The 19,248-nt window shown below is 43.2% G+C and overlaps 1 protein-coding gene across 1 annotated transcript in view; it reads right to left on the bottom strand.

Annotated features, from left to right (window-relative positions):
• Positions 1-19,248, bottom strand: part of SPTLC3 (serine palmitoyltransferase long chain base subunit 3) — a 62,955-nt gene that overhangs the window by 15,854 nt on the left and 27,853 nt on the right. The window contains exons 3-7 of the mRNA XM_033142873.1: positions 15,499-15,653; positions 13,374-13,522; positions 7,097-7,221; positions 6,196-6,289; positions 3,769-3,874 (exon numbers count right to left, since the gene is read on the bottom strand). Of these exons, the coding sequence (XP_032998764.1) occupies positions 3,769-3,874; positions 6,196-6,289; positions 7,097-7,221; positions 13,374-13,522; positions 15,499-15,653 (629 nt within the window). The remainder of the gene's footprint in view (positions 1-3,768; positions 3,875-6,195; positions 6,290-7,096; positions 7,222-13,373; positions 13,523-15,498; positions 15,654-19,248) is intronic.

The following is a 19,248-nucleotide window of genomic DNA, read 5'->3' as shown; positions in this document are numbered from 1 at the left end:
AGAACAAAGAAAGTGGATTCTAAAGCAGTATACCTACTTTTGGGCCACTCTGTATATAACCTGAGCCTATGATTGAAAGGTTCACTGCGTCAACATCCCAAAAGGGTTTTGTTTCTTCCATAGCCACAGGCCTGGATTCAGCTGGAGATCCAGCATGGCTCTCTCTCTGCATTTCCAGCCTACCGTTTTTTTGCATCCTATCACTCCCTAACCTCTCTACTCTAAACTCTAGCTTTATCTGTTGAGGGCGCGGGTCTCCACTCATTTTTATCTTGCACAGACTCCTTGATCCTTTGTTCTCTTAATGGCCCATCACCCAGGAGGCTAGCCTGGCTTGATTAGCTTTTAATGCTTGCTGGATCCAGGGATTAGGAGTGTCTGGCACTCACTTTCACACCCCAAGCTTGATTAAATTCTTACACATGATGGATCTAGGCATTAGAGAGGCCTGGCTCCCACAAACTCATAACACTACCCCCCCCCCCCGAACCAGAATCTGTCTCCAGATGTGCAACAAACAGCAAAATACAGCTTTCCTGTAGAAAAATAACAGACCAATTAGCGAAAGCATTATCAAACACATTATCAAACCGATAATAAAACACAATTACACTTTTAACCCAACCCAGTACAGTAGCAGCTACAGAACAGATCCAGGCACTTTTGGAAGAAACAGATTTTCTGGATCCATTTCAATTGGGATTTAGGCCCGGTGGTTGCCCTGTATTATGACCTCTGTCGAGAGACAAAGAAAACATGTCACTGTTAATTCTCCTCAATCTCTCAGTGGCTTTCGATACCATCAACCATGGTATCCTCTGGAGCGTCTGTCCGAACTAGGGGTGAGTGGCACTGCTTTGCGGTGGTTCCAGACCTACTTAGATGGTCATTCCCAGAGAGTGTTGCCTGGGGAATGCTTTTCAGCCCCATGGAACCTTCAATGTTGGATTCTGCAGGGCTCAATCCTATCCCACATGTTGTTTTACATCTACATGAAACCGCTGGGTGGGGTTATCCGGGGGTTTGGAGTATGTTGTCAGCAGTATGCTGATGACATTCAGCTCTATTTCTCCTTTACATCTGCAGGTGAGATACAGGTCTCAGAACCAAAGCCAGAGGCCTTGTTCATTCTTTCCTTTGTGCTACTGCAGCACAAAGCAGCATTTGGACACAGTTATCAGAACAATTCCTAAAAATCATTAAATGATTCCTATCACCACAAACATGCAAAAAGCACAAATTAACAGGATTTCAATTCCCTGCGCAAAAAAGCTTGCGGGAAGGATCTCTGCAACAAAGTGTCCCCAAAAGCAACCCCCACGCCATATCATTGCCGGAATGGCTTTTTGCCTTAGAATTTCAGAGTTCTCAGTCCAAGAAGATCAACAGCTACTTTGGGGCTCAAACAACAGGTTCAGTCTTTTTGGAGCGCTTCAATTTCACTTTGGCCTCTCCTTTCGTTATGGATCAGAGGCTCCTAACTCATACTCCAGTCCCAAAATATTATTTGTAGCCGCACACAAGGATTCAAGACACAACTCTAGGAACACAACTGCCTTCTCACTGGTACACCAGGGATCCCCTTCACCTCCCCCCCCCCTCTTGCAGGTCCTGGGCCAATCCACTTCATCCCCTGCCCTAAACAGCAAATCAAAGTCCTGCCACAAGTTCTTATCAGGGGGCCCCTGCTTGAGGATCAGCTAGCCCTGTCCACCCTAGTCGGCGGCCAAGAATTCCACTCTCTGCTTATTCCCAACATCTCTCGAATGCTTTATGGTCCCAAACAAAGTCAGGTAACCCTCCCAGTGGCTCTTGCCCCCCCCCCCCATGAGACCCTGGGTGTTCCTGGCTGCTGGGACCTGCTTAATGATGGCTGCACCTAGTATGACTGGTCCCCATCCCACAAGACCATCTTGGGCACCCAATGGGGCAATATCACTGTGCACCACTAGAGGACCCTAGGTAACAAAATGGTTTTATTTTTATTTTATTCATTTAGAGTATTTATATGCCACGCTTTGCACAAGCCGTGGGGCAGATTAAAACAAGGCAAATAGATAAAAACTCACAAAGCAACAAATCACTAAAGAACAGCCCAGATTATTTATTTCGTAAATAAAATTTATATACCTCTTGATTGTAAAAAACAACAACCACCACACACCTTCAAAGTGGATTACAAAAATAATAGAGCAATAAAATTATCAACAGTCAAAAACAATTAAAATAATCATTTAGTTCAAACATGTCAACATTACACATAGGCAGGAAGTGTGGGTGTACTCATAATTTCATTGCTCTATTATTTCCCATCCACCCATCTACTTGCTAAATTGAGATAACACGAGTGCTTTGATGAAGAATTCAAACATCTTGAAGAAACATTACAACATTGACCAGTTTGGAATGCAACACAACATTCAGATCAAGTGCAATTCATTATCCAAACAAAAGATCTATAGAGATTTTCATCCATGACGCTATCAAAAAAGAAAAGCCTTCCAAAAATGCCAAAAGCAATCTGTGTCTTTCTCACATATATATATCCTTTATTGTTTTAAGAATCATGCTACATGATCCCTATTCATATTTATTATATTGATAATAATAATAATAATAATAATAATAATAATAAACCATCTGTTATCCAAATGATAGTGTAATGATGTAATAATGGCACCAGGCACACATTATGCCAACAAAGGCTGAATGAATGAATGAACCATGCACACCTGGGGAGAGCATTCCACAGATGGGGAGCCACCACAGAAAAGGCCTGTTCTTGTATTGTCATCCTCCAAACCTCTCAGGGAGGGGGAACAAAGAGAAGGGCCTCGGATGACAAGCATAGGGTCCAACTTGGATCGAATGGGGGAAGGCAGTCCTTAAGATTCTGAGCTGTATTGCCATAATCTGGAAGCAGAATGCATGAGCAGGAAGAAAGGTGCTAGCTCAGCTCTCTCATGTCTGCAATGGGGAGCCTTTCGTGTTCATGGAGTTTTCTCGTGAGATGGGGGTTCTAAACAATGCAAGGAGCCTATGGAATGAGAAGCTACAGACCCATTGTCCTCCAAATCATGGCAGGGAACGAAAGAGAATGGGGAACAAGGAGGCAGAGTCAGGGTTCTAGTCCTCATTTCCATATTCCGCTTCCAGAATAGGCTCCATCACAGGCTCAGGTTGTATATATGCGTAAATAAACCCTCTATCATAAAGGCACCACAGTCTCATTTCCAAAAGGAAACACAAACCCTGGGTAAGTGCCGGAACCGCTGGAATCTCACACTGCTCAGAGATTGGGGTAGCATTTACCAGTCAAATTACTTTTAACAGCTGGATAAGACTATGGAGTTCTGCAATTCTTGCTTCTTCTTTTTTAATCAAGCAATCCACAAAGCAAGCTGGGGCAGACTGCACTTGTACAGCAGAATGTTGGTTGGGAAGAGGCTTCTCAAGTCTTTCTCCTTAAGTTTTACAGATCAGAACTGATCCTGCCCCCACAACTGATTTTTGGCCTGTAGGGAGAATATAAGCACCATGTTCCTTGTGCACCCAAACTGACAAAAAAGCTGCTTCGGGATACCAAATATGATCTGAAAAATGACGGTGGGAGGCAGAGCCTTACATAGCTTCTTTGCTTACCATTCTTCCACTCAAGATACAGTATTCTCTTGGCTGCTTGAACTTTTAAGCCGTAGTCAGCATCACCTATGGTTTGTTGGAAGAAAGCCAACTTGAACTTGCATTGGAGTTACAATTTCTGCATACCTGTAAATGCCTTCCACAAGAATCAGAATCTTTTTCCATGCTCTCCGACTTCGAGGTTGTCCATGTATTACTGCATCCTTCAAAAGCTTTTCTAAGCTTTGCATATCTGGTTACAAAAACACAAGAAAGCAGTGCATCAGATATTTATTCATGTAATTTATTTGCAGAACATTTATATCCCTCCTTCCAATAAGGAAGACTGTAATCCTGTCATGCTCTAGGTGACAAAAGTCAGTGCTTCTCAAAAATTGGAGACCAGCAGCGGATTCATCCTTTTAAATTAATTGTTCAAGGACACGTCTGAGTGACTTCTTTCCTGAACAAGAATTTCAGCATTTAGAATACTGTTCATGGTGGGGTGTGTTTTTATGGGTGTCTTCTTGCAACACACAGTCAGCTCTCAACTTACGTGGGGGATACTGCATAAAGCCAAAATTGCTTATGGTTAAAACACTCTCCCTGCACCTCTGAATGCTCTCCCAAGCTGAGTGCAATGGCAGGTAAGAATGCTAATGTTTTCCCCCCAGATGCCCACCTTTAAAAAATAAATAAATTCAGCCAAGCATGTACTGATGAATTCGGACAAGTTAAGTTGTGAGTTGGTCTTATTATGTTTTACAAACTTCCAAGCTCTCTGCTGCCTAATAAGCCTGCTGCTTTACATGACCCTCAGAAGCAACCCCAGTTAACAACCAAAATACGTTGCATCACATTAGTGAGAGGTGCATTTTATCTTGAGTGAGCAGTGGGGTAGGAGATACTTTTAGTTTATAATCCAACCATATTAAATTTTCAGTAAACCAAGTATCTTAATGCTGATCTTTTATACAGAAGCTGGTTTTTGTGTTCCCAACCATTCCATGTTTGATATAAAATGTTGAGATCAGTGCTGCTCATAACACAAACACCCATGTACATTCTGCCAGATTGTGGTAGCATTCCATACATTTGATGACATGGATTCAAATCCACAAAAGCTTACACCATGATAAAATTCATTATTCTTTAAAAATGTGCCACAAGACTTTTTGTTGTTGTTGTTGCAACAGACTAATATGGGTAGCTTCTTTTTCCTAAACAATGTCAGTCAGGCACGTAATTTGCTATAAAAAGGTAAAGGTACCCCTGACCGTTAGGTCCAGTCATGGACAATTCTGGGGTTGTGGTGCTCGTCTTGCTCTATAGGCCGAGGGAGCCGGCATTTGTCCGCAGACAGCTTCCGGGTCATGTGGCAAGCATGACTAAGCCGCTTCTGGCGAACCAGAGCAGTGCATGGAAATGCTGTTTACCTTCCCGCCAGAGCGGTACCTATTTATCTACATGCACTTTGATGTGCTTTCGAACTGCTAGGTGGGCGGGAGCTGGGACCGAGCAATGGGAGCTCACCCCGTCGCAGGGATTCAAACCACCGACCTTCTGATCTGCAAGCCCTAGGCTCAGTTGTTTAGACCACAGCGCCACCTGCATCTCTCTATATATAATATATAGTGTCAGGGGCGGAGCAAGGGGGGCGGGTCACCCCGGGTACCGCCCTGGGGGGGTTGTGACACTTGCTGGCCCGCCCTTGCCTCCATGCAACACTGGCTTCGCCCAGGGAGCCGAGCGGCGAAAAAAACCTTTCAGCGGCTTTTCCCGCCGCTCAGCTGGCCTTCGGAGAAGCGGCATGGAGGCAAGGGGCAGGCCAGCAAGTATCACCCCCTCCCAGGGCCAGCTGGTCCGCCCCTCGCCTCCATGTCGGGGCTCCACCCTGGGAGCTGAGCGGCGAAAAAAGCCGCTGAAAGGGGGTGGGGAAGGCCAGCTGAGCGGCAGAGAAAGCCGTTGAAGGGGGGGAAGGAGAGCGAAGCAGGGGCTTTCAAGCGCCTGCTTTGCTCCCCCCCTTCAATGCCTTTTTTGGGTCTGGATGTATTACGCATGCCCAGAAATTCCGGGCATGCGCAGTGCATCCGACGTGCGTCGTGACGTCACGATGCACATCGTGACCCCGTCCCCCAGGGGGGTGCCTCCGCACCACCGCCCCGGGCAGCGAAGAGGCTTCCTCTGCCGCTGTATAGTGTGCTCATGAAGGTTTAACTGATGCACCAATTGAAGTATGGGCCATTTTTAGTTGCTCATTTGAACAGTTTTTCTAATAACTTCGGAGCATGGGAATTGTTTCACAACAAAGAGTCAGTAAAGTTTCCTCCAAAAGTTCTGAATACCACAGATCAATGTAGGTAATTTAAGGGCTTTTGTGCAAAACAGCAAGCTGTGTTTCTTTTTAAATGTATGAGAAGTACAAACACGTTTTAACATTACTACATGCATTATCTCCAGTGACATAGTCTCCTATGTCAATTGACAGAAGTTTCCTTGAGTGTACACAAGTCAGTTTAATTCCACTTGAACACTTTCCCACTTTTACCCAACATACCCAGTATTAATACTTACTGTTGTGTCTGAAGACCCTAATTGTAGCACCTGAGAGCCTTGCACCGAGAACAAGTGAAGAATGGTTCAGTTCATCACTTAAAATAAGACTTCCCTGTGGAAGTAAATAACGAATCACAATATGTTATTTGGTCTTGGTAATTGTCATCAATGTCCAATTTTTTACTTTTATTGTAACGTTTATTGATTGAGAAATATTGTTAGAAGGGTCTTTAGTAGGTTCAAGGGAAGCCTGCTCTGAACATGATTCTTTATGTAAGCAACACTTTAATCTTCGGACCGTCAGGTGACTGAAGTGAAACGGACAACTTTGGTTTTGCATTTCGTCTTTGTGGTCTAAGGTGTTTATTTTTCTTTCTGACAAATGGAACACAGAAACATTTAGCCATCTTTTTCCAACCACTCATTCTTAAAAGGGGTGGGGGTTACTTTCTAAAAGGTTCTGAAATATTCAGGGTTACAATCTGCTGCTCAACTTGCCATAAACCACTATCACCGCTAATGTTTCCTTCCTGAGGGAGTCATCCATCCCAAAATTATCTCTTTCACTGTTAATTGCATTTGTTATTCATTTCATAAAAAGTGTGTTATAGAGAGTTAACAATATAAAAGACAGACAGGTAAAATAAACTAACCGTCAAATTAAAAACACCATACAGTAGAAAATTCCTAAAACGCTCACCCAACAGTAAATTAAGAAGGATAGAGTCTACCTTAGCACGCTTAAAGATGAGTAGCATAATAGTGGCTAACTTAACCATCAAAAGCCTGGATGAATAAATGTCTTAGCCTGGCACCTAAAACTGGCAAGGATGAGTCCAGGTACATTTTCCTGGGCATCACCTTTCACAAGGTCTGTAAGTTTCCTGGGATATGGACATTCCTAAAGACGTTCACTCACCTTCCCAACCAATGCAGGGATGTTCATAGAATTTGTAGCAAAGCCCATGCCAAATGCCATAGACGCTTCAACGCCCAGGAATTCTGCCACCAGATTTTCCAACTCAACATGTTTGTCGAGGTTGCCTGTTGGAAACAATTAAAAATAGTTTTACAGATCATATTAGTGCCTCCCAAGAAAATCAAAGCAGACAGTTAGCAAGAAGCGGATATATCCAGCAGATTACTGCAAATCTTACATGAGAATGGTTTTGAACTTCTTATATATTTCTATTGTATGGTTTTATTTCAACTGTTGCAGAGAGCTTTGATATATTATTGTGATGTACTGGCGGATACCGGTAAATATTTCTAGAGAGAAATAATAAATGAATAAATGTACTTAATGTTTTTATTTAAAAGATCCCATATACTGACATATTTAAGTGTTCAATCTCAAGTGCTGTTTTTCCTTACTTAGGTGAAGTCGGACATGGGTAGGCAAACTAAGGCCCGGGGGCCGGATCCGGCCCAATCGCCTTCTAAATCCGGCCCACGGACGGTCCGGGAATCAGCGTGTTTTTACATGAGTAGAATGTGTGTTTTTATTTAAAATGCATCTCTGGGTTATTTGTGGGGCATAGGAATTCGTTCTTTTCTTTTCTTTTCCAAAATATAGTCCAGTCCCCCACAAGGTATGAAGGACAGTGGACCGGGCCCCTGCTGAAAAAGTTTGCTGACCCCACAAAAGGGTTTGGATGGTTTTAGGCCCTCCTCTTCCCACCCTCAGGAATCCCGCCTCAATTTTATTTATCTATTTATGGAAATTATTGGGAGTGGCCGGGAACTAATGTCAAAGACTTTTAGTTATCCTGTGGTTGATCTAGAAGGCCTTGTGGACTTACCCTGAATGCCAGTCCTAATGTACCTGCACAAAGCCTGTTGCAATACATGGGATGCTCCTCTTCCAGGTTTTTGAAAACCAGCCCCATGCCCTTTGACAGGATACATCATTTCATTCCCTTGCCTGGTTTTCAGTTGGTTTCTCCTCTGCCCCCCAACTGTCTGTCAGTATTCTAAACATGATAAGGCTTTGCTGGGCTGCTCCACCATGTCCAACACATACAAACACACCGAAAATGCAAGTACAGTATCTGAGAAAATGCTGAGGTCAATCTCATCTCACAATTTTAATCCTTCAGGTTTCAATATATCTTTGTGCTTTTTATATTCTTGCACTGCTACTGGCTTCTGCTGTTGGTTTTATTCTGAGCCTGTCTTAACTGGTTTTTAGATTTTATGTTACATTTATTGTTATATTCTTGCATTTTATAATTTGAACCTGTTTTCTGAACTGTCTGGTGAGCTCCAGCAGTTAAGTGGTACAGCAGTATTGTAAAGTAAATTTTTTAAAAAATATTCCCAACTGATGATAAAAGCCACGGTATATGTGGGTTAACAGCTGTTTGCCAGCACCAAATATTGGTAATTATTGTTTGAATAAAAAGCAAACAAACAGTATTTCTACCTTTGTACTTTCATGAATTATAACACATACAGTTACTGTGTCCAGGGGTGTATGACTATGGGGTGTGTGACAGTTTTTGCAAATTCCCCATTTCCCCTGTCTGAAAATCTGCTCCAGAGGATTGGAGGACCCTCTGGAACAGCAAGACTGCAGGGGAAAATTCCAGGACTGCAGCCCATTTGCAGAAGTGCTACTCTAGATTCAGACCAATGCGTTCTTAAAACAGGTAACACAAGCTTACTGTTAAGACTCCCGCCTCCCCACAATAGCTTCGAAATTTTTACGGGTGACCGCTATAAACTGGAAATTATGACATGGCTATCGGATTACTCTATGACAAATAATCAGATAATGGAACACTCCCGGCTGTTCAACTGAACTAACCAAATACGATTTCCTGCAATTAGCAAGGTCACCTCCATGATGTCGCAAAAGCATCCTTGTCTATGTTACGGGCAAAAACCAGTGTGACAGATATGTTTCAGGCTATATTAACATGCAGCTACATTTGCATGTCAATGGCTCTCAGAACATAACGAGAACTAATTCCTGATTCATCTTTGCATAAGTCAAACCTGACTGGCAAGGGTGTGCAAGACCAGCCCTTTGCTTTGCACATTTCCAATTAGAGTGGAACTTCTGTGGGTGGTAGGTGAGGTGTTCAAGAAAAACCATGAGACACCTACCAGATCTTATCACTGGGAGGTTTGTGACAAGATACAAAGGGTGGGGATAAAATGCCCAGTTCAGTTTCAACATGTTTCTAAGCCCAAATTTTAATGCAAAAAGGACAGAACTAACTCAATCTAGGCAGGGATTTACATGTGTAGGCTGGCAGGCACAAATATTGCTACATCGACCAACACTGTGCTCACTGGAAGGGTCATAGCTCACTAGCAGAGTGCATGCTTTGCAAGCGAAAGAATCCCAGGTTTGACATTAGATTCTCCAGGTACAGTTGGGAAAGGACTCCTGCCTGAAATCCTACAGTGGCACACAGTCAACATTGACAATATTGAGCACAATGGACCAATGGTATGACTACTATAAAGCAAGTGTTCACTGGTGCTGTTGTTGGTAATGCGTAGAAAAACTATTTACCAGAGCTCAGAACAAGTTATACCAGCTTTCCCCTAAGGTTTTTTGGGATGTCAGGAATTCCAGAAAGCTAAAGTTTTGAGGAACTCTGCCTCTTCCTTACTCCAAGCACAAAAATAAGGAACCCACTGTATAGAAACACACACAAATAGAAACACAGGGGTTCAGGCCAGCATACAAAGACACGATATATGGCAAGCAAAGTACAATGAATGTATTCGTCACAATGTACCCGCTATTACAAGGCATACAGTACATGCAAGCAGTACTCCAGAATCGTCAAAATAAGTACAATATTACAACTAATGATATATTTTCATTATCTTTGATGCAAGGGAGTTATTGGGAGTGGTGGAGCAGCTGTAGCAAACAGGACTGGAGGCCGGTGATCCCAGTTTCGAAGATAAACTCCTCCTTCAACTGACAATATAGAAGAATATATGCAGTGGAACCTCATTGTTGAACGTAATCCATTCTGGAAGACTGTTTGACTTCCGAAATGTTTGACAACTGAGGTGCAATTGCCAGTCGGCAAATTCCTTTTTAAAAATGGAGAAACGTGCCTGGGAAGCTGTTCGACTTCTGAGGCTCGTTCGAAAACTGAAGCATTCACTTCCGGGTTGTCGGTGTTCGGCTTCCGAATTGTTCGGCTTCCGAAGTGTTCAACAACTGAGGTTCCACTGTAGTGTAAACTATTCCAGATCACGAGCAGGCTGACTCACTGTGTGAAGTTAACAAGGTCCCACATTGGGTACAGGTAGAGACAACTGCTGCTTGCTGGCTAGCGGAGCACAGAGGAAGCCCACTAGTAGACATTTATGAGTAGAGACAGAAACACTGAGGGTTTCTTAAGGAGGTACTAAAAGAAACAGCCCAAATCAAAAGATCTATTCAACCCATGCGGTATGATTGTATTAAGAAGATGAATAAACTTAATTTCTTGTCTCAAGAGTACTTTCTCAGTATTGAGAAGGCGGTGCATGCTCTGGTTATCTCCAACTGGGACTACTGCAATGCGCTCTATGTGGGGCTATCTTTGAAGGTGACCCGGAAACTACAACTAATCCAGAATGCAGTAGCTAGACTGGTGACTGGGAGTGGCCGCCGAGACCATATAACACCAGTCCTGAAAGACCTACATTGGTTCCCAGTACATTTCTGAGCACAATTCAGTGTTGGTGGTGACCTTTAAAGCCCTAAATGGCTCGGCCTTGAAGTACAGCTCTGAAGGCCTTCTGGCGGTTCCCTCCCTGCGAGAAGTGAGGTTACAGGGAACCAGGCAGATGGCCTTCTCAGTAGTGGCACCTGCCCTGTGGAACACTCTCCCATCAGATGCCAAGGAAATAAACAACTATCTGACTTTTAGAAGACACCTGAAGGCAGCCGTGTTTAGGGAAGTTTTGAATGTTTGATGTTTTATCGTGTTTTTAATATTCTGTTGGGAGCTGCCCAGAGTGGCTGGGGAAACCCAGCCAGATGGCCAGGGTATAAATATTATTATTATTAATTCTGTTGTGTGGGTCAGACTTCAGTCGCCAAATATTATTATTAATTCTGTTGTGTGGGTCAGACTTCAGTCGCCAAATGTCACTGTGCTTTTTCTGGAGATAGTGTTCCAGGATAATAGTGCCCCTGCTAGTCTGTTTTGTGCCCGTTGCACTTTTATACCTCCAGTGAAGCATCTGCATATTATTCAAATACTCCTTAGAGATACTGAAAGACTTAAGTCTCAGCGTCACAGAAGGCATTATAACTGATCCAGAGCAGATAAACTAATTCTGGATACCGTTGCCCAAGACTGCGTGTGACTGATACAAAGTATGTTCCATTCTTGTCAGCTGATTTTATGAGAGAACATAAAGTGCTTATAACATAAGGTGCTTATAAATGCAACAAATCTGCATGACAGCTACTGTACTTTTTAAAATGTTTTCGTTGGTTGAAATGGAGCCAGAAATGCCCTTATGACAAATGGAAAGTGATACTCTTCACACTGTATAGTTAAGAAATAGCTAAGCTCTTATAAATTACACAGTTGATAACAATCACATTCATTTGGTACAACATGAGCAGCAAAAATTTGATTATATGACCTTGCTGTATGGCAACAAGAAAAGTAGCTGCAGCAATAGATGTAAGATTAACAATGGACATTTACTGGTAGATGGTTATATCAGCATGAGTTTATAAACACTAATTCACTGTGTTAACCATCATTTCTATTAGCTTTCTCCACTCTCTCTGTGGCACCTGTTAAAATAGTACATGGACAAAAGGTAGCATTTTAAATACTACCCTGAGGCTTTCTAACTGGGCTTTGCTACAGGATTTTTTGTTTGTTTGTTTGTTTGTCTTGCTAGACTTTTAAAGCAGCACCTTTAAAATATAAAAGGCCACAGGAAACATAGGGCGGGATTCAACAAAATTGTTGTGTGCATGGAACAAGGTTCGCTTGCACAATGCAATTTCCCCCTTCCTTCTCCTGCGCCCCCTAAATCTGCCCTGGAGAGGAAGTCCAGAACACATTTAGGGGACGTGCGGGGGGAGGGACATAGTCCTATTGTGTGAATGGAGCTGCCTCCCTGTCCACACACCCTATTTAGCGCTATGCTCAATCCCACCCAATTTTATGTGCCACAAAGCCAAAAACTACTACTCAAATAAAGAAGCTGGTGGCAATCTCAACACACGTATAAAGAAAGCAATTTCCACAACAGAAACTGAATTATTTTGGATATTTAATATACAGTCGTACCTTGGATCCTGAATGCCTTGGTACTTGGATGTTTTGGCTCCCGAATGCCGCAAACCTGGAAGTGAGTGTTCTGGTTTGCGAACGTTCTTTGGAACCTGAACGTCTGATGGGGCTTCCGACTGGCTGCAGGAACTTCCTGCAGCCAATCAGAAGCCGTGTTTGGTTTCCAAACGTTTTGGAAGTTGAATGGACTTCCAGAACCGATTCCATTTGACTTCCAAGGTACGATTGTACTATTTGTGTTAAGATGAAGTAAGGCCGCCCCGAAAAAGTTGTTGAGCTTCTCTTTTAAACATTTTTTAAAATAAAAATATCCAGGTCTTTGAAAGGCTGCACAAACCCTGAGCTGCTTGCATAGCATGGGAGAAGCACCGTGATGCAGCTTGGCAGATGCAAGAGTACATATGGAGTATAGGAACATCTCAGTTAGAAGATTGCATTACTAAGTATGTGGCTGGCTACTTTGCGCTTCAGTCTTCATTAAGTTGTTTTGTTTCATTCCCCACCCCCACTGCAAATTTCCTTTGATGTTAAGACTAAACCAAGCATACACAAGTCTTGTAGAGTTGAAAGGGACCCCGAGGATCATCTAGTCCAACCCCCTGCAATGCAGGAATATGCAGCTTTCTCATACGGGTATTGAACCTGCAACCTTGGTGTTATCAGCACTGCACTCTAACTGAGCAATCCAGTCTTGCGCCTCTCCAGAATTCAACAGGTAGCTTCTTGTGTGCGTGATCTGTGGTGGGTGGGGAGGCAACTGTCTGAGTGGACTGATTTCAATGTGTACTTCCTTGCAGTGAGAATAACATTCCTCTAAAAAGTATAATCTGTATTCTCAAATGGATTTTTAGCCATTTCCAAAAAAGTGCCCCCAATGCTAAAGATCGTGGTAGTAACTGAAAAACTGTTCCTTACCCATTTCCTGTCTGCTGCTACATGCGCCTGTGCCGTATTTATGCAGCATAGTGCTCACAGTTTTCAAAGCGCTAGGATCAGTTTCTGCAAAGCCGAGGTAGTTATATGAACCCATGTTGATTACATTCTTCATTATCTTTCCAGTGAACCTACAGCCAAGAAAAAGAAAAGTATTTCAATATTTAAATCACAATGTTGATGTAATAACACATAAATGGCATTATTAAAACCTCCTGAATTGAAGATCTGAGTTAGGCCAACATGAAAAAACTATACGATGGAAGTGACCCTATAAACCTTGCCCTTGTTTCCTTTTATTTAATAGACCTGGTCATTGGTAAAGCATATGTGCGAGTGGCAAACTCTGCACAAGGAACTACATTTCAGCCAACAAATGAAGTCCTTTTTCACCTGCATCAAACACACAAGCAGCTCCATGGTTGTTTTTCTCTCAGTCAATTTATTTGAATAATGTCTTCTGGAGAAGATTTTGCAAAATTTATTTTCTTGAGCAGTGACAGTTCCTCAAATTTGAAAAGTAATCTATAAAAGTTACAATCTTTTTCCCCCCAAAAGCAATTGTTACATCCCTTGTTGATGTTGCTATTTATTAGATTTATATATTGCCCTTCATCGTAAGATCTCATGTTGGTTCACAAAACAAAATACAGGATAAAAACAAGTAAATAATTAAAACAGCAAAAAATAAATTAAAAAAATAAACCTCCCTTCCCACAAACACATTTAAAAGGTTGTAGAATATAAATCAGCCAAAGGCCTGTTTAAGAGGAACGTTTTCGCCTGTCACCTAAAAATATATAGGCGGACCTCTCTTGGGAGAGTATTTCACAAATGGGGAGCCACTGCAGGAAAGGTCCGTTCTCATGTTGCCATCCTCCAGACCTCAAGTGGAGGAGGCACATGAAGAAGGGCCTCAGATTATGAAAGCAGACTCTGGAGCAGTTTATATGGGGAGAGGTGGTCCTTGAAGTATTGCGGTCCTGAGCCATTTAAGGCTTTATAGGTGAAAAACAGAACTTTGAATTGGGCCCAGAAGCTACCGGGTAATTGGCAGCCAGTGCAATTGGCCACCAGGATCAATACCCTTTGTATTCTGTTCCTTTCTCTGTTGCGATCAAAATAAAGAATTCGGATTAATTCCAGATTAACAACATGGATCTCCTATAGCATTTATGTTTAAAGTTTGTGGTAGCTCAGAGTTCAATCCTGATACTCTAATCTGGCTGGTATAGTGTTTAGTGTATACATGATACATGCACTTGCTAATGAAATAGAAGCTGTCCCCCTCCAGCTTTTACATATATCTGACTGTACTCCCTGGAGAGATTGGTGGGGTCAGCAGAAGGTTTGTTATTTGTTTTAAAACTCATGGTTTGTCCAGGAGATCTAACTGATTAGTCCTGGTTTGGACACCACAATAAGCTAAACCGTGTGCATTAGCAACAGAACAAATGGAGAGCAGCAGCAAATGATTGCAATATTTTCTTTGGGAGCGTGTATGCTCATACTAAGGGCTTGCCCACACTTCTGCTTATCCCGTGCCTATAAAGAAAGGGTCCAAGTGGTTTTCTGCTTGTCCCATGCTTTCCAGGCACAAGTCTGAGCAGTTTTGCCTTTGCCCTGCCACTTTCCCCCTGAAAATCCACTCTTTAGTGCTAAATCGGAGCAAACAACAATCCATGGAAAACTCAGTTGCAGTTTGTTCCAATTCAGAACTAAATATCAGGTTTCGCCCAGACAAAAGTAGGGGGTCAAATGGAGGTGGGGATAAGCCCTGGGCCATTGTGTGATGTGCCAGCCAGGCTACCACCAAGGGCAGAAATGCAACCCTGCTTCAAGATGCAAGTGCTGTGCAAGTGAATTAACACAGGAACAGGGCTTACGTTGAAACCATTAATAATTTTAGGTTTGAGTCCCAATTCAAGCACACAGTCTTCATAAAAAGACCTCCCAAACAGAACTGTCCAGACTCTACAATTCTGTGATTCTATAATTTCTGTGGTATCACAAAGTAGGTAATTACAAAATTCCACTGATAGCTACGGAATGAGAGAAACACATTTTTCTTCATCGATCACCACCTGTATTTACTAGCCTGACCCACCTAAATGTCCAGTTGTAATCATCTGAAACACGTTCCATCAGATCAAACTTTGGTCCAGGAACGCTGCAGATAGGGCGGTTCCAATTGTCTCTTATTCTCACGTAGAGGTTTCTTGTAAAAAAGTTTTCAAAATCTTGATAAAGTGGTACAAAATCCTAGGTTTTTTAAAGGGAAAAGAAGTGTGAAAAGTTACATCTCAAGGATAGCTGCATCATCTAAGGTTTTTATTATTATAAAAAACAACAACAGCTGTACACGTGACTGACTACATGTGGTCTGCTAGTTACAGTGTTAAGGTAAGATTAGGAAGTTTAGGTTCAAATCCCTACTCAGCCATGAAGCTCCCCAAATATCATTGGGCCAGTTAGTCACTTTCTTTGTCTAACCTACCTTACAGGGCTGCTGCACGGATAAAATGGGGATGGGGAAAACAATGATAAGAGAACAGTAGTTCTAATTTCCTTAGAGGGAAGGTGGGATTAACTCCCCCCCCCCCTGCACAACTGATATTGTCCTCCAGTTATAGCATTCCATCCTGCTACAGAGTTAAAACTTTGACATCTCTGAAGCATTCTAAGATCTACCTCCTTGGCCTTCGGGGTTGGAGATTAAAGATGGGCACATTTCAGTTGTTTTATGGAGGGGTTTTGGCTTGTCACCGACCCCCATGTCTGCCACACTAGAGCAGGCTGTAAGTCTTAGTAAGATAAATATAGTGCGATCTAGACGGGCAAGAGTTAAGACTTTCATTGGTGGCGTTCCGGTATGTATGTGTATACCTCTATCAAAAAAGGCAAGACTGAAAAGCACTTTGTAAAATTAAAAGGGAGCTTAGCAAACTAGCAGTGGTGCAATGGGTCAGTGTGGCTGGCTGTTAAGCAGAAGGTTGGTGGTTTGAGAACACTCAGGGATGGCTGTGGGCAGGACTCCTGAATTGCAAGGGGCTGGACCAGATGGTTTTCATGGTCCCTTCTAATTCTACAATTCTGTGATTTTTGTGAGATTGTAACACCATACTTTAGGGACAGTCTACATGTGTCTGTCAGCCAGCCAGCCAGCCATGTGGTATTTAAAAGGGAAGCTTTCACAATGAAAAGTAAGCTATCTGTTAGATCAAATGGGTTGCCATTCTATTTACCTGACAAGTGATTTGAAGACTAATAAGCAAATTAACAATGACCTTCTAACGAGGCATTTGATGTTTAGCAAGAAGTCTGCTTCCTTGCTTCCTTTAAAGGTAAAGGTAAAGGGACCCCTAACTGTTAGGTCCAGACGCGGACGACTCTGGGGTTGCGGCGCTCATCTCACTTTACTGGCCGAGGGAGCCAGCGTACAGCTTCCGGGTCATGTGGCCAGCATGACTAAGCCGCTTCTGGAGAACCAGAGCAGTGCATGGAAACGCTGTTTACATTCCCCCCGGAGCGGTACCTATTTATCTACTTGCACTCTGATGTGCTTTTGAACTGCTAGGTGGGCAGGAGCAGGGACTGAGCAACAAGAGCTCAGCCCGTCGCGGGAATTCGAACCAACCTTCTGATCGGCAAGCCCTAGGCTCTGTAGTTTAGACCACAGCGCCACCCGTGTCCCTCTTCCTTTAGGCATGCATAATATACTTGCCCCCTGAAACCAAACTACTTCAACACTGCATTCCCCCCTGTGCTGGAAGCATTCCCTGCCAGATCCACCAATTTGCAAAAGCAAAAACATAACGCTTCAGACAATGATGCTAAGTTGCATTTTTCTTACATAAACAGGCGAAAATGCAATGTGCTCTGCCGTCTTTAAGAAGAGATCATCCTTACTATCTGTAACTAGAGGTGACAACACACAGTTTCTCAGGTGGAGGTCAGTGAGTGTAGGAAGGGTAAGAAGAGAAAAGAGCACATGCATAATAGGAATACACCCTATGCTTTTCAGACACATCCCCACGACTGGTTCACACCTACATTTTCATAATGGTGAGAGGCGAGATTCTCAGTAGAATGTGTCAACTATCCCTATCCCTTTAAAAGTTATTTGCTGAGATTCAGAACCTCTTGAAATCTGCATGTGAGACCATCCATCTGCAAGTCATGCAGCTATGAATATGCATTCATAGGGTGGCACTCAAAAGACAAGTCTGATCATTCATATTTATTTATGTCTATGTTGAACAGCCTTTCCCCTAGAACTTGATAGATGCAAATTAACTCAATCTGCAGAATGGATACTGGGAAAAAGTTGCATATACCAGATCGGACTATTTGTCCAAGTCAGCAAGTATTATTTATTCTAACTGGAAGCAGTTCTCCAGGACCTTTGCCAGAGTTCTTTCCTATCACAGAGGAACATCATTGGTATCTGAGGAAGTGTGCATATACACAAAAGCTCATACCAATAACAAACTTAGTTGGTCTCTAAGGTGCTACTGGAAGGAATTTTTTTTTAATTTTGTTTCGACTATGGCAGACCAACACGGCTACCTACCTGTAAGAGGAACACCAGTAGCTGCTTTTATACAGATTTAGGACACTGGTTCATGCAACTCAGTATTGTCTACACTCACTTGGCAGAGGTTCTCTGTGGTTTCAGACAGCTGTCTCTCCCAGCCCTCCCTAGGGATGGCCAGGGATTGAACCCTGGATCTTCTGCATGCAAGGCAGCTGCTTTACTACCAAGGTATTGTTCCCCACCCCCCAGATTTCAAACACCTCTGAATGAACCTCACCAGAATTATTGACCAGTGCAAGAAAATATTTCACTTTGGTGTCACCTGATTCTTATGGAAACTTGCAAGCACACACCGGTATCCTTCATAAGATCCAATTTAAGGAAGATTTTATTTTAAAGAAAAAAGCATTATATTCACATCACACGTGCTAAATCTGAAATACTATTAAGGTTGTTGTTTTGCAGGGGAAGGTGGAGAGCAGGCTGCACCCATTTACCGTATTTTTCGCGCCATAACACACACTTATTTTTTTGAGGGGGGAAACAAGAAATTTTTTAAATAGCATATACATCCTCCCCTTATCCCCGACTGGCTTTAAAGCAAGTGGGGGGAGAGCCGCCTTGATGCTGTAGCGGAGGAGATGCTGCTTGCTCCTCCACCACCCCCTGCCCACAAAAGAAGGCTTTTGCGAGCGAGGGGCAGGGCGGGGAGGAGCGAGAAACATCCCCTCCGCTGTAGATTTTGCGGGCAGGGGTGGTGGAGGAGCAAGCAGCATCTCCTCCGCTACAGTAGAGGGGATGTTTCTCGCTCCTCCCTGCCACCCCCCGCTCGCAAAAGCCTTTTGCGGGCGGGGTTGAAGGAGGAGCAAGCAGCATCCCCTTCACTACAGCGGAGATGTTTCTTGCTCCTCCCCACCACCTCCCGCTCGCAAAAGCCTGCAAGTGGCAGGCAGCGGAGGAGACGCTGCTCGTTCCTCCCCCCCTCACCACCACTGCCTGTCGCTCGCAAAAGCAGGCTTGACAGGGAGCCTTCACTCCATAAGACGCACAGACGTTTCCCCTTACTTTTCAGGAGGGAAAAATGCGTCTTATGGAGCGAAAAATACAGTATATCTTCCTCCACATTATTTAGTACACTAGTCAGATGACTTGGGTATTTTAGATATAAATTCAAAAATGAAAAAGGCAGGCATCTAAAACATGGGTGGTTCACTGTCAGTAAGGGATCTTTCTCCAACTGCGGCCTGACACATGCAGACTTCTGCCACAGATGTGTCTTGAGACATCCTATGTCGGGGGATGGATGGAAAGCAGTATGGG

This window comes from Lacerta agilis, chromosome 3 (genome assembly GCF_009819535.1).
Source record: "Lacerta agilis isolate rLacAgi1 chromosome 3, rLacAgi1.pri, whole genome shotgun sequence".
Lineage (NCBI taxonomy): Eukaryota > Metazoa > Chordata > Lepidosauria > Squamata > Lacertidae > Lacerta > Lacerta agilis.
The sequence above is the reverse complement of the archived record's forward strand: the minus strand, read 5'-3'. Positions and strand labels throughout refer to the sequence as shown.